Genomic DNA, 15,520 nt, shown 5'->3' on the forward strand with positions numbered 1-15,520 from the left:
CAGCCACTGTGTCAGTCCACCTCATTGAGGGACTTCCTCTTTTCCGCTGACCCTGTGCTTTGCCAAGCATGATATCTTTCTCCAGGCACCAGTCCCTCCTGACAGCATGTCCAAAGTATGTAAGATGCAGTCTCACCATTCTTGCTTCTAAGGAGCATTCTGGTTGTAATTCTTCTAAGACAGATTTGTTTGTTCTTTTGGCAGTCCATGGTATACTCAATATTCTTCGCCAACACCACGCACAATTCAAAGGCGTCAATTCTTCTTCGGTCTTCCTTAGTCATCGTCCAGCTTTCACATGCATATGATGTGATTGAAAATACCAAGGCTTGGGTCAGGTGCACCTTAGTCTTCAAAGTGACATCTTTGCTCTTCAACACTTTAAAGAGGTCCTTTGCAGCAGATTTATCCAGTGCAATGCATCTTTTGATTTCTTGACTGCTGCTTCCATGGCTGTTGATTATGGATCCAAGTAAAATAAAATCCTTGACAACTTCAGTCTTTTCTCCATTTATCATGATGTTGCTCATTGGTCCAGTTGTGAGGATTTTTGTTTTCTTTATGTTGAGGTGCAATCCATACTGAAGGCTGTGGTCTTTGATCTTCATAAGTAAGTGCTTCAAGTCCTTTTCACTTTCAGCAAGCAAGGTTGTGTCATCTGCATAATGCAGGTTGTTAATGAGTCTTCCTCCAATCCTGATGCCCCGTTCTTCTTCATACAGTCCAGCTTCTTGGATTATTTGCTCAGCATACAGATTGAATAGGTATGGTGAAAGAATACAACCCTGACGCACACCTTTCCTGACTTTAAACCAATCAGTATCCTCTTGTTCTGTCTGAACAACTGCCTCTTGATCTATGTAAAGGTTCCTCATGAGCACAATTAAGTGTTCTGGAATTCCCATTCTTTCTAATTAATACTCTGCTTAAAAAAAAAAAAAAAAAATTTTTTTTTTTTTTTTTAAATGTGTGGGTGCTCAAATTATCCCAGGTATGGCCAGCGGGAGCCCTGTCCAGCTGGCTTCTGTGTCCTTTGACATGCCCCATCTGGTTTTTGAGCACTTCCTCACTTTCTGAAATCAGACGCTCCAGGGTCAACTGGTACTTACCCTGCCCTAGCCCTGGAATCAGTCGTTTCTCCAAGGAGACCTGGTGTGCTCATTGCTGCAGTAGTGTCTTTGCTTCTTGGCTCTTTCCGTGAACAGAGCTAGGAAATATATGCATGGCTATTGTCTTAGTCATCTAGTGCTGCTATAACAGAAATACCACAAGTGGATGGCTCCAACAAACAAGTTTATTCTCTCACAGTCTAGTAGGTACAAGTCCAAAGTCAGGGCATCAGCCCTAGGGGAAGGCTTTCTCTCTCTGTTGGCTCTAGAGAAAGGTCCTTCTCGTCAATCTTCCTCTGATTGAAGAACTTCTGAGCACAGGGACCCCAGGTCCAAAGGATGCACTTTGTTCCCGGTGCTTCTTTCTTGGTCGTATGAGGTCCCTCATGTCTCTCTGCTCGCTTCTCTGTTCTATATCTCAAAACAGATTGGCTCAAGACACAATCCAATCTTGTAGATAGAATCCTGCCTCATTAAACTAACTGCCACTAATTCCATCTCATCAACACCATAGAGATAGGATTTACAACACACAGGAAAATTACATCAGATGACAAGATGGTAGACAATCACACAATACTGGGAATCATGGCCCAGCCAAATTATACACATATTTGTGGGGGACACAATTCAATCCATGACAGCTATATACATACATACATGCATACGGATATGTATACACACACATGCATAAACATGTGCACATAAACTTGCATTTAGAAATCAGGAGTTCACACCAATGCCTCCAATTCCAATCTGCCTACGTAGAGTTCTTTTTGAGTTCCTCCATTTCACATTTGTATGTCCTTTCTTCTTGTCTCAGGATAGATGAGGCTGTGGCTCCTGTAGGCTGTTAGCCCAGTAGACTAGTTTCTTCTCAGAGGCTTTGGTTTCCTTCTTTCTCTTTTGCTCCAGGTGAATAGAGACCAATAATTATATCTTAGATGGCTGCTTTCAAGCTTTTAAGACTCCAGATGCTACTCATCTCACCAGAATGTAGAACATGAACTTTGGGAAATATATTATGCCAGTTGACTGAGTTGTCCCATAAGACTAAGGACCTAAGTCTTCAAACTCAGAGAACCAATCTCACGAGGTGTTTGATTCTATCTGGGGACTATCTGTAACTATATCCTCTATGAATATGTGTGTGTACACACACATATCTGTACGTTCACATGCGTGTAGATACTGCTATCTGTGCACACACGTACACACCTATACTTACCTGTACACATTATGCCTATACACATACATGTGACTGTGCACTGGTTTTTTGGTTATTTTTGGTGTTGTTGCCAAATTATGTATGTCATATCCCTTAGCACAAGCACCCTTTTCTCTGTGTGCTGGTTAGTCTGCCTACGCTATTTGCCTTTGATGAAAATTTTCCTAGGTCTTTCTCTATATATATGTAAAACCCATTGAGATACATAAAATTATACTGTACATGTTTGTCATGGATTGAATTGTGTCCCCCAAAAATATCTGTCAACTTGGCTAGGTCGTGATTCCCAGTATTATATGATTATCTACCATTGTCATCTGACGTGGTTTCCCTATGTGTTGTAAATCCTGTCACTGTGATGTAATGAGATGGATTAGCAGCAGTTACATCAATGAGATGTACAAGATTAGATTGAGTCTTAAGCCAGTCTCTTTTGAGACATAAAAGAGAGAAGCAAGCAGAGAGACATGGGGACCTCATACCACCAAGAAAGCAGTGCCAGGAGCAGAGTGTGTTCTTTGGACCTGGGGTTCCTGTGTGGAGAAGCTCCTCGACCAGGAGAAGATTGATGACAAGGACCTTCCTCCAGAGCCGACAGAGAAAGAAAGACTTCCCTTGTTGCGACGCCCTGAATTTGGGCTTGTAGCCAAATTTACTTCTATCCTAAGGAAATAATTAAGGTATTGTTACAAACATGTTGATGTGAGCTTTATGTGTAATAGTGAAAAAATTGGATGCCTTTTAAAATCAAAGTACAATAATAGGGAATTATGATACAGTCTTACTCTGTAGCCATTACAAAATATTCTGTGGATCTTTTTGCAGACATGGAAAGATGTTATGATATGCTAATTAGCAGGAGGAGTCAGGTTATAGAGCAGCATCTACAGTATATACGGGCAGTGAGAGAATTCTTGTGAGAGAATAAATTTCTCTTTGTTAAAAGCCACCCACTTGTGGTATTTCCATTATAGCAGCACTAGATGACTAAGACAATGTTGTTGTTTTTAGCTGCCATTGAATTGGCCCCTGACTCATGGCAGCCTCATGCACAATGGAATGAAACGCTACCCAGTCCTGCAGCATCCCCATGATCAGTCACAGATCAGACCTTTGTGATCCATAGGGTTTTTACTGGCTTATTTTCAGGAGTAGATTGCCAAGCCTTTCTTCGTAGTCCATCTTAGTCTGGAAGCTCTGCAGAAACCCGTTTAGCATCGTATCAACACTTAAGCTTCCACTGACAGAAGGGTGGCAGTTGCGCATAAGGCATTGGCTAAGAATTGAACCTGGGTCCCTGCATACCCATTGCTGTTGCTGTCACTCTCGAGTCGATTCCAACTCATAGCGACCCTATAGGACAAAGAACAGCTCCCACTGGGTTTCCGGGGTGAAACTGGTGGATTTGAACTTCCAGCCTTTTGGTTAGCAACTGAACTTTTAACCACTGCGCCACCAGGGCTCCGGGACTCCTGAATGGAAGATGGTAATTCAAATACTGAACCATCACTGCCCGTATATACTGTAGATACTGTTCTAGAACCTGACTCCTCCTTCTAATTAACATATCATTAACATCTTTCCATGTCTGCAAAAAGATCCACAGAATATTTTGTAATGGCTACAGAGTAAGGCTGTATCATAATTCCCTATTATTGTACTTTGATTTTAAAAGGCGTCCAGTTTTTTCACTATTATACATAAAGCTCACATCAACATATTTGTAACAATATCTTAACTATTTCCTTAGGATAGAAGTAAAATTGCTGGTCAAAGGGTGTGTACGTTTTTACGTCTTTCTGAAAGGCTGTGTTTTTCTTCTGGCCAGTTGACAAGAGTGCTGGTTTTTCTAGACCAGTGTTTCTCAGCACATCAGAGTCATTCAGAGTCCTTTTAAAAGCAGCGATACCCAGACCTGGCTCCCTGAGACTCTGATTTTGTGGATTTAGGATGGGACCCAGGGTCTGTAATTTTTAAAAGCTCCCCTAGCCCTAGTGATGCTCAGATGCAGCCAATTTGATAGATGAAAAGTGGTATTTCATTATTTTAATTGTAATTTTCTTCTGAAATTGTTTCAGACATTCAGACTTGGGAGAAGTGACCTCGGAAATAAAAGCGTCAGAAAGAGGAACAGCCCTGGCCATTGCAGGTAAAGCTGAAACATGGGCCTGCTCAGAAACAGAGGTGTTTCTTTCTGTCCCATGGGGATTCTGGGTACTAGCATCACGCTGGGCTGGGTTCATGGATGTCAAAAATAAATAAGCTTAAAGCTTTTGTTTTTCCTTTTGCAAGAAGATTCAATTCTAAGGGTCTTTTAAGGGTCTGTTACACATTCAGACTAGGACTCAGTTTTAAACAAGGGATTATCCGGAACATATCCCAGTTTGAGCGTATGGCAGCTGCCACCCTGGACCAAGTTTAGGGTGACTGTATGCTGTATCTTCTACATGAGGGCACTTTTGAGGTGTTATGCTGGAATCCTCCATTGCCATTGAGTTGATTCTGACTCATAGTGACCCTATATGATAGAGAAGAACTGCCCTGTAGGGTTTCCAAGGCTGTAAGTCTTGACAGAAGCAGACTGCCACATCTTTCTGCCATGGAGTGGCTATTGAGTTGGAACTTCTGACTTCTTGGTTTGCAGCTGAGAGCTTACTCACTGTGCCACCAGGGCTCCTATACACAGCAGAACATACAATTCAACAACTTCTACATGTACAATAGTGGCATTGATTTCATTCTTCGAGTTGTACAAACTCTCACTGTCCTTTCCAAGTTGTCCCTCCTCCATTAACATAAACTCACTGCCCCCTAAGTTTCCTTTTTCTTTTTTGGTCACTAACATCTTCATATATGTGTATATATATATATACACACACACACACACACTCCTAACTGCTCTCCCTCTAGTGAGACAGCACACTCCTTCTCTTCACCCTGTATTCCAGTGTCCATTCAGCCAGTTCCTATCCCCCTCTGCCTTCTTGTCTCACCTCCAGACAGGAGCTGCCCACACAGTCTCATGTGTCTACTTGAGCCAAGAAGCTCGCTCCTCACCAGTATCATTTTCTATCCTATAGGCCCCCTAAGTTTCTTATCTGATCTTTTGAGTTGCTGTTGTCAGTTTGATCCTATATAGATAGATCTTAAAAGAACATAATGCTCAAGGCAGGCATTTTTTACTAGATAAGCTAAAGTATTGTTTGGTTTTAAGAAGGCTTCAGGGGATATTTTTGGTTTAAGTTTTAAAGATTATCTCAGGGCAACAGTTTTAGGGGTTCACCCAGCCTTCATGGTTCCAGAAAGTATGGATTCCATGAGATTTTTAAATTCTGTTCTGCATTTCCCCCCTTTTGATCAGGATTCTTCTATAGAATCTTTGATCAAAATGTTCAGTAATGGTAGCCAGACACTATCCAGTTCTTCTTGTCTCATGACAAAGGAGGCAGCTGTTCATGGAGGCAATTAGCCACACATTTCATTTCACTCTTCTATTCCTAACTCTTCTTCTTCCCCTTTTGCTCCAAGTGAGTAGAGACCAATTGTTGTACCTTGAATGGCCACATGCCGGCTTTTAAGACCCCAGGGACTAGGCAACGAACAAGGAGGTATAACAGAAACACTGAACATGATATTAGGCCAGTTAACTGAGATGTTGAATGAAACCATGACCCTAAACCTCCAAACCAAGGAACCGAATCCCATGAGGTGTTTGGTTGTACATAAGTAGCCTCAGCAGCATCTCTTTTTATTGTCGTTTGTTGTTGTATTGACAGCAAACACATTTTCGTCTGTGCAACCCTATCCTTAATTGATTTTCCATCATCATAAACCAAAAGTCAGTATTCATTCCACAAGCAATAGCTCTTCTTTTCCCCCTCCTCTCCCACCCCAGTAACCACTAATAAACTTTGGTATTTGTACATTTTTGCCTGTTCTTGTCTTTTTATATCAGTGAGGTCATGTAATATTTATCTTTTTGTGGTCGACTTATTTCGCTCTGCATAATGTCTTCAGGCTCCATCCATATCGTAACATGTATCAAGACATCATTTCTCTTACTGGCTGCGTAGTATCCATTGCATGCATGTATCACATTTTGTTTATCCATTCATCTATTGATGGGCATTTAGATTGTCTCCACCTTTGTCTATTGTGAATAGTGCTGCAGTGAACACTGGCGTACAGGTCTCTGTTTGAGCCTCTGGTTTCAAGTCTTTTCAGTATATACTTGGGAGTGGAATTGCTGGGTCACATGGTAGTTCATTTTTAGTTCTTTGAGGAACTGCCACACTCTTTTTCACAACAGCTGTACCATTTTACATTCCCACTAGCAATGGGCAAGGGTTCCAATTTCCCCACATTCTTGCCAACATTTGTTATTTTCTTCTTTTTTTTTAATTTTAGCCATCCTGCTAGGAGTAAAGTGGTATCTCATTGTGGTTTTGATTTACATCTCTCCAATGGCTAATGACGTTGAGTATCTTTTCATGTGTTTGGTGGCCATTTGAATGTCCTCTTTGGTGAAATGTCTGTTCATGTCCTTTGCCCATCTTATGGTTGGGTTGTCTTTTTGTTGTTGTCAAAATTTTATATATGTTTTAGTTATTAGGTTCTTATTAGATATGTGGATTCCAAAGATGTTCTCCCAGTCAGTAACTTTTCTTTTCACATTTTTGGCAAAGTCTTTTGATTAATAAAAGTTTTTAATTTTTATGAGGTCCCATTTATTTGTCTTCTGCTGTTTGTGCTTCTGTTATTGTGTTAGAAAATCCATTATTAAAAGCTAGGCCCAACAGCATTGCCTCTGGTTGTTGTTCTAAGAATTTTGCGGTTTTAGTTTGCACGTTTAGGTCTTTAATCCATTTTGAATTTGAATTTGTTTTTGTGTATGGTGTGAGGTATGGATCATATTTCATTTTTCTGCATGTGGAAATCCAGTTGTCCCCAAACCATTTATTGAAGAAACACTTCTTTCCCCATCTAATGAACTTAGCACCCTTGTTAAAAATCAGTTGACCATAGATGTGTGGTTTTATTTCTGGACTCTCTATTCTATTCCATTGATCTGTGTGTCTTTTGTTAACACCAGTACCAGGCTGTTTTGATTACTGTAACTGTGTTGTGTGTTTTAAAATCAGGAAATGTGAGTCCTCCTACTTTGTTCTTCTCTTTCAGTATTGCTTAAACTATTCAGGGCCTCTTGCCATTCCATATAATTTGAGGATTGGTTTTTCCATTTCTGCAAAGAAGGCTGTTGGAATTTTGATTGGATTGTTTTGAATGTATAGATCACTTTGGGTAGTATTGACATTTTAACAATATTAAATCTTTCAATACATAAACATGGAACTTTTTTCCATATATGTAAGTCTTTAATCCCTTTCTGCAGTGTTTTATAATTTTTACTGTGTAAATTTTTCACATCCCCGGTTAAATTTATTCTTAGGTATTTTGTTCTCTTAGATGCTATTGTAAATAGAATCTTTTCCTTACTTTCCCTTTCAGATTTCTCATTGTTGGTTTTTGTCTGTTAACATTGCACCTTTCAACTTTGCTAAATTCCTCTTTATCTTGTGGACTCTTCAGGATTTTATATATATATAGGATCCTGTTGTCCACGAATAGAGATAATTTTACTTTTTCTTTTCTGATTTGTATGCCTTTTATTTCTTTTTCTTGCCTTTTTGCTCTGGCTAGGACTTCTGATACAATACTGAAAAGAAGTGGTGAGAGCGGGTACCCTTGTCTCATTCCTGTTTTCAAGCGGAAAGCTCTCAATCATTCTCCATCAAGTGTAAGGTTGGCTGTCAGCTTTTCATATAGGCTCTGAATCGTATTGAGGAAGTTCCCTTCTATTCCAAACTTCTGAATGCTTTTTATCAAGAAAGGTTGTGGATTTTATCAAATACTTTTTCTGCATCCAGAGAGATGATCATATGGTCCTTTTCCATTGTTCTCTTGATGTGGTATATTACATTGATTGATTTGCTAACGTTGAGCCATCCCTGCATTCTTAGAATAAATCCCACTTGGTCATGGCGTATGACTCTTTTAATATGCTCTTGGATTCTGCTTGCTAGTATTTTGTTAAGGAGTTTTGCATCTATATTCATAAGGCATGTAGACTGTAGTTTTCTTGTGGTGTCCTTGTCTTGTTTTGGTATCAGCGTTATGTTTGCGTTACGCAATGAATTAGGGAGTATTCTTTCCTTCTCTTATCTTTTGGAAGAGTTTAAACAGGGTTGTTACCAATTTTTCTCTAAATATTCCCCAGTGAAGCCATCTGGCCCAGGGCTTTTTTGGGGGGGGGGGTGGGAGGGAGTTTTTTAATCACTGATTCAATCTCTTCACTTGTCAGTCTGTTGAGATTTTCTATTTCCTCTAGAGTCAACTTGGGTAGGTTATGTGCTTCTAAGAATTTGTTCATTTTATATAGGTTATCCTGTTTGTTCTCATACAGTTGCTCCTAGTATTCTTTCATAATTCTCTTTTTTTACTGTTGCGACAGCTATAATGTCTCCTCTTTCATTTCTTATTTTGGTTATTTGGATCTTTTCTCTTTTCTTCTTTGTCATTCTAGGTAAAGGTTTGTCAGTTTATTGATCTTTTCATAGAACCAACTTCTGGTTTTGTTGATTGTATTTTTCTGTTTTCAATTTTATTTCTGCTCTGATCTTTGTTATTTCCTTTCTTTTGCTCTTTTTAAATTTCCTTTCCTTTTCTTCCTTCCTAAAATTTAGGTTTAGTTTGCTCTTCTCTTTCTAATTCCTCAAGTTGTAGACTTAGGCTGTTGATATAAGATCATTCTTTTTTCATGTATGCATTTATAGCTCTAAGTTTTTCTCTGATGCTTTCACTGCGTCCCATAAGTTTTGGTATACTAATTGTATTTGTATTTTTTGTAAGGCTAGTCTGGTGGAAATGAACTCTCTCAGATTCTGTTTATCTGGGAGTGTTTCAGTTTAACCCCCATTCTTACAGGACAGTTTTGCTGGATATGGTATTTTTGGTTGACAGTTTTTTTTTTTCTTTCAGCACTTTAAATATATCATTCCATTGCCTTCTGGCCTCTGATGTTTTTGAGGAGCAATCAACACAATCTTATTGGGAGATCCTTTATATGGTTATTAATCCCTTCCTTCTCTGTTTCTGCAACCACGTTTTCAGTTGGAAATCCCATACCTAGCGAGCCATCTTCAGGCCTGGGTGTTGCCTTCAGGTTTTGCCTGAGTCTGTCTTCTCTCCTGTGTGTGTGCTGCTTATATCATAGTTGGCATTTAGGGGAAGCATAGGCTGACATTCTTCTGTTTCAGAGCGGGGGGGACTGGCAATCCCCAGATGAATCTTCAAGAGATCTGTCTTGTTGGTTTCAGATTCCCCAGAATCCCTGTGGTGGTTGGATGAGCAGTGCCCTCTTAGGTGACTCACCTCCTGGCTCTACTGTAGGGAACCTTCTGTAGGAAATCATATCAGTCCAGCACCTGATAGTTACCAGGTAGGAGAGGGACTGTCATGCTACGAACAGACCCAGGGAGGTCTGCCTTGTTATATTAGAGCACCCCTTTGTTGTTTGTGGATGTGGCCTCCACTCAGGACACCTCCTTCCTAGCACACAGCAGCCTCAGTCAGCAGTCCTCAACACTGACTGGAAGGGGAAACAGACAGACCCAAACTGACCCTCAGGGATGTCTTTCCTGATGGATTCAGAGGCTTCAGGTGTAGGGTGTGCAGGGAGGCAGATAGGGTACTGACTAAGGAAGTGGCTCCCACTGTAGGGTGCCTTCTGTAGCAGTTCACAACGGTCCAGCAGCTGCCCATAACTGGGTAGGGGAGGGACTGACTTGCTCCAGTTAGACCTCCTGGGAGGTCTGCCTTGTTGGTATCAGAGTCCCCCTGGAGGATTGTTGGCTGTGAGTGCGGCCTTTACTTAAGACACCTGATTCCTAGCACATAGCAGCCTCAGTCAGTAGTCCTCAGTGCCATTCGGAAGTGGGGACAGATAGACCTAAACTGACCTCCAGGGAGAACTGCCCTGTTGGTTTTGGGGGCCTGAGGTACGGGATGTGTAGAGAGGCAGGTAGAGTGCTTCCTATGGGAGTAGGCTCCACTGGAGGGAGCCTTCTGTAGCAAGTTGCAGCAGCCTTGCAGGCAGCCATAACTGTGTAGGAGAGGGGCTGTCACACTCTGAATGGACTCCCAGGTAGGTCTACCTTGTTGCTAGCAGAGCATCTCCCTCCATAGTATGTTGGCTGTGGGTGTAGTCTTCACTCAAAGACATCTGCTTCCTATCACACAGCAGTCCCAGTCAGCAGTCCTCAGCACTGACTGGAAGTGGGGACAGTCAGATCCCAAATGTCCTCCAGGGAGGTCTGTCCTATTGGTTACAGAGGCCTGAGCTATGGGTATGCAGGGGGCAGGTAGAGTGTTGACTATGGGAGAAGAGTCCACTGCAGGGCTCCCTGTAGCAATTTGCAGCAGACTTGCAGCCAGCAGTGTCCAGGTGGGGGAGGTGCAGGCACACTCTGAACAGACTCCCCAGGGAAGCCTGCCTTAGTGATTTTACATCGGAAGCTTGGGGTCTTGTCTCTTTGTACAGGCTGGAGATGTGATGGTTAGGGAAGCAAGCTCTTTTACTGGAGTGGCTTGGCTTTCCCAGTTCATAGCAAACGGCAGCCTGTGTGGCTTGGGAGAGGGGCAGGGATGGTGGGAGAAGCAATTTTCTTACTGTGTTTGATTTGTTGTTGATTCGTTAATTCTTGCCTATCAGCATCTCCCTGCTGCTGTCTTCTGCTCCTCAGTTCAGAGTCCCTCAAGGCCAAGCACCATTTCCTTGTATTTGTGGGGGAGAGTTAGGATGGTTGGTCTGTTTACACCACCATCTTCCTAGAATCTCTTCTTCGATTATTTTTTTAACAATTTTCTTCTTGAGGAATGTGGATTTCTCTTCAAGATATGTTTTATTTTAAGACTTAAAACAACCTCTTCAACCTTTGAAATAAAAGGTTGCAATGAGTTACGTGTACAGAAAAGTGCCTATATTACAGGTTTATAGCTTGATAAGTTTTCACAGACATGAACCTACCCATGTAAACCCTCATGCAGATCAAAAAGCTGAACCTAACCTCCACCTCAAGGCCCGTTTCAACCACTTCAATCTCCTCCTCCAGATTGATCACCGCCTTCACTGCTCATAGCATAGATAAGTTTTGCCTGATTAATGCTTTACATAATAACCTTATAGAATTTATCATATCTCTGTTCTGAAGGACTCTGATAACTTCATGGCTCATTTTAAAAAATTTTGGGGGGGATATGAATATATTCCTTTGTATCATTTTTTATTGTGATAAAATAAAACTTGCCATTTAAACCGTTTTAATTACATTCACAATGTTGTTTAACCATCACCACTATTTCCAAAACATTTTTATCACTTCAAACAAAAACTCTGTACCCATTAAATAACAGCTTCCATTCTTCTCTACCCCCAGGCTCTAGAAACCACTAATCTACTTTCTGCCTCTACGAATTCGCCTATCGTAGTTATTTCAGATAATATTTGTCATTTTGTGTGTGGCTTATTTCCGTATCATAATGTTTTCAAGGTTCATTCAGGTGGTAGCATGTACCAGTCGTATGGTAATTCTTTTGAGGAACCACCAAACTGTTTCCTACAAAGGCTTCACCATTTTACATTCCCACCATGAGGGTTCCAGGTTTTCCACATTGTTGCCAACACTTGTTATTTTCCGTGTTTTTTTAAATACAGAAAACACCATCCTGGTGGTTGTGAAGTGGTATCTAATAGTGCTTTTGATATGCATTTCTCTAATAACTGATGATGTTGAGCATTAAATGAGGAAGAGACAGTCTCTAACAAACGGTGCTGGAAAGACTGGGTATTCGTTTGCATCTGAATGTCTTCTTTGGTGGAGTGTCTGTTTATGTCATAAGCTACACACAAAAGGACAAATATTATATGATCTCACTCTCAGCAAAGGACATATATACAAGAGTGGATGTTGGACTTTATCAAATGCCTTTTCTGCATCGATTGAGATGATCATGTGATTCTTGTTCTTTGTTTTATTTCTGTAGTGGATTATGTTGATTGATTTTCTAAGGTTGAACCATCCTTGCATATCTGGTATGAATCGCACTTGGTCATGATGTATTATTTTTTTGATAAGCTATTGAATTCTATTGGCTAGAATTTTGTTGATAATTTTCATGTCTATATTCATGAGGGATATTGCTCTATAATTTTCTTTTTTTAATACTGTCCTTGGTTTTGGTATCAGGGTTATGCTTGCTTCATCAAATGAATTCTGGAGTTTTCCCTCCTTTTCTGTGTTCTGGAAGAGTTTGAGTAGTATTGGTGTCAACAATTCTCTGAATGTTTGGTAGAATCTGTCAGTGAAGCCATCTAGATCAGGACTTTTTTTTTTGTTGGGAGTTTTTTTTTTTTTTTTATGACTGCTTCAATTTCTTCTTTTGTTATGGGTCTGTTCAGATTTTCTACGTCAGTTTGTGTTAGTTGGGCAGGTAGTGTGTTTCTAGAAATTTGTCTGTTTCTTCTAGGTTTCCAAATTTGTTGGAGAATAATTTTACATAATATTCCATTATGATCCTTTTTATTTTATTTGGTTCTGTTGTAATGTTACTCATCTCATTTCTTATTTTGGTGATTTGTGTCTTTTTTTGTCAATTTGTCAAATGTTTTATCGATTTTATTCACTTTTCAAAGAACCAACTTCTAGTTTTGTTAATTCTTTCTGTTGATTTTCTGATTCATTTATTTCTGCCCTAATCTTTATTATTTTCTTTCTTCTGGTAGCTGTTGGCTTCCTTTGCTGTTCCTTTTGTATTTGTTTGAGTTGTAGTGTTAGGCATTTATTTTTGCCCTCTCTTCTCTTTTGATATGTGCACTTATAGCTATTAATTGACCTCTGAGCACTGCTTTTGGTATGTCCTAAAAGCTTTGGTATGTTGTGTGTTCCATTCTAAGAGTTTTTAAAAAATTTCTTCCATTACCCAGCGGTTTTTAAGTGAGGTATTATTCAGTTTCCATGTATTTGATTTTTTTTTTTTCCTTGTTCTTCCTGTTAACTGATTTCTGATTTTATGGTATTATGGTCTGAGAAGATGCTTTGTATTATTTCAGTATTTTTTAATTTATCTGCGTTTGCTTTGTATGTAGAATACGGTCTATTCTGGAGCATAATCCATGTGTATTGGAGAAGAATATGCACTGCGCTGCTGTTGGGTGGAATTTTGGGTATATGTATGTGAGGTCAAATTGCTTGATTATGATATTTCAATCTTCTGTATCTTTGTTGAATTTCTTTCTAGTTGTTCTGTCCTTCCTCAAAAGTGGTGTGTCAAAATCTACTGTTATTGTAGAATTGCCTGTTTCTGTTTTCAATAGTGTTAGGGTTTGTTTTATGAATTTTGGAGCTCTATCATTGAGTGCTTTCTTCATGTATGATGTCCTTGATGTCATTCCTCAACTAGTCTGGTCTTCAGTCACTAGGGTTCAGTGCGTCTAATCTATTCTTCAGATGGTCTCTAAATTAAAGTGGGATATACTCAAAGTCCTATTTTGGCTCTCGTGGGTTTGCTCTGATTTTCTTCAGTTTCAGCTTGAACTTGTGTATGAGTAATTGATGGTCTGTTCCACAGTTGGCCCCCGGCCTTGTTCTGACTGATGATATTGAGCTTTTCCATCATCTCTTTCCACAGATGTAGTCAGTTTGATGTCTGTTTGTTCCATCTGGCGAGATCCATGTATATAAGTCGCTGTTTATGTTGGTGAAAGAAGGTATTTGCAATGAAGAAGTCATTGGTCTTGCAAAATTCTATCAGTCAATCTCCGGCGTTGTTTCTGTCACCAAGGCCATATTTTCCAAATACTGATCCTTCTTTGTTTCCAATTTTCGCATTCCAATCACCAGTAATTATCAATGCATCCTGACTGCATGTTCAATCAATTTCAGACTGCCGCGGCTGATAAAAAATCTTCTATTTCTTCATCTTTGGCCCTAGTGGTCGGTGCGTAAATTTGAATAATAGTCGTATTAATGGATCTTCGTTGTACACGTTTGGATATTATCCTACCACTGACAGTGTTGTACTTCAGGATAGATCTTGAAATGTTCTTTTTGACAATGAATGCAACACCATTCCTCTTCAAGTTGTCATTCCCAGCATAGTAGACTATATGATTGTCCAATTCAGAATGACCAATACCAGTCCATTCCAGCTCACTAATGCCTAGGATATTGATGTTTATGCGTTCCATTTCGTTTTTGACGATTTCCAATTTTCCTAGATTCATAGTTCGTACATTCCAAGTTCTGATTATTAATGGATGTTTGCACCTGTTTCTTCTCATTTTGAGTCATGCCACATCAGCAAATGAAGGTCCCAAAAGCTTTTCTCCATCCACATCATTAAGGTCAACTCTACATGAAGAAAGCAAGAGGTCATTGAAAAGACAGAAAAGAAAGAAAAGACAAAGATGGATGTCAGAGACTCTGGAACGTGCTCTCAAATGTCGAGCAGCTAAAGCAAAAGGAAGAATTAATGAAGTAAAAGAACTGAACAGAAGATTTCAAAGGGTGGCTCGAGAAGACAAAGTAAAGTATTATAATGACATGTGCAAAGAGCTGGAGATGGAAAACCAAAAGGAAGGAACATACTTGGCGTTTCTCAATCTGAAAGAACTGAAGAAAAAATTCAAGACTGGAGTTGCGATAGTGAAGGATTCTATGGGGAACATATTAAATGACGCAGGAAGCATCAAAAGAAGATGGAAGGAATACACAGAGTCATTATACCAAAAGAATTAGTCGATGTTCAACCATTTCAAGAGGTGGCATATGATCAGGAACCGATGGTACTGAAGGAAGAAGTCCAAACTGCTCTGAAGGCATTGGTGAAAAACAGGGCTCCAGGAATTGATGGAATATCAATTGAGATGTTTCAGCAAACAGATGCAGCGCTGGAGGTGCTCACTCACCTATGCCAAGAAATATGGAAGACAGCTTCCTGGCTAGCTGACTGGAAGTGATCCATATTTATGCCTATTCCCAAGAAAGGTGATCCAACCAAATGTGGAAATTATGGAATGATATCATTAATATCACACACAAGCAAAATTTTGCTGAAGATCATTCAA

General features: G+C 39.9%; 1 protein-coding gene across 2 annotated transcripts in view; it reads left to right on the forward strand.

The window, feature by feature from the left end:
• Positions 1 to 15,520, forward strand: part of URGCP (upregulator of cell proliferation) — a 53,925-nt gene that overhangs the window by 18,461 nt on the left and 19,944 nt on the right. For both annotated transcript variants that reach the window (XM_049893584.1, XM_049893585.1), the window contains exon 2: positions 4,416 to 4,486. In XM_049893584.1, coding sequence (XP_049749541.1) covers positions 4,416 to 4,486 — 71 coding nt within the window. The remainder of the gene's footprint in view (positions 1 to 4,415; positions 4,487 to 15,520) is intronic.

This window comes from Elephas maximus, chromosome 8 (assembly GCF_024166365.1).
Source record: "Elephas maximus indicus isolate mEleMax1 chromosome 8, mEleMax1 primary haplotype, whole genome shotgun sequence".
In the NCBI taxonomy this organism is placed as follows: Eukaryota; Metazoa; Chordata; class Mammalia; order Proboscidea; family Elephantidae; genus Elephas; species Elephas maximus.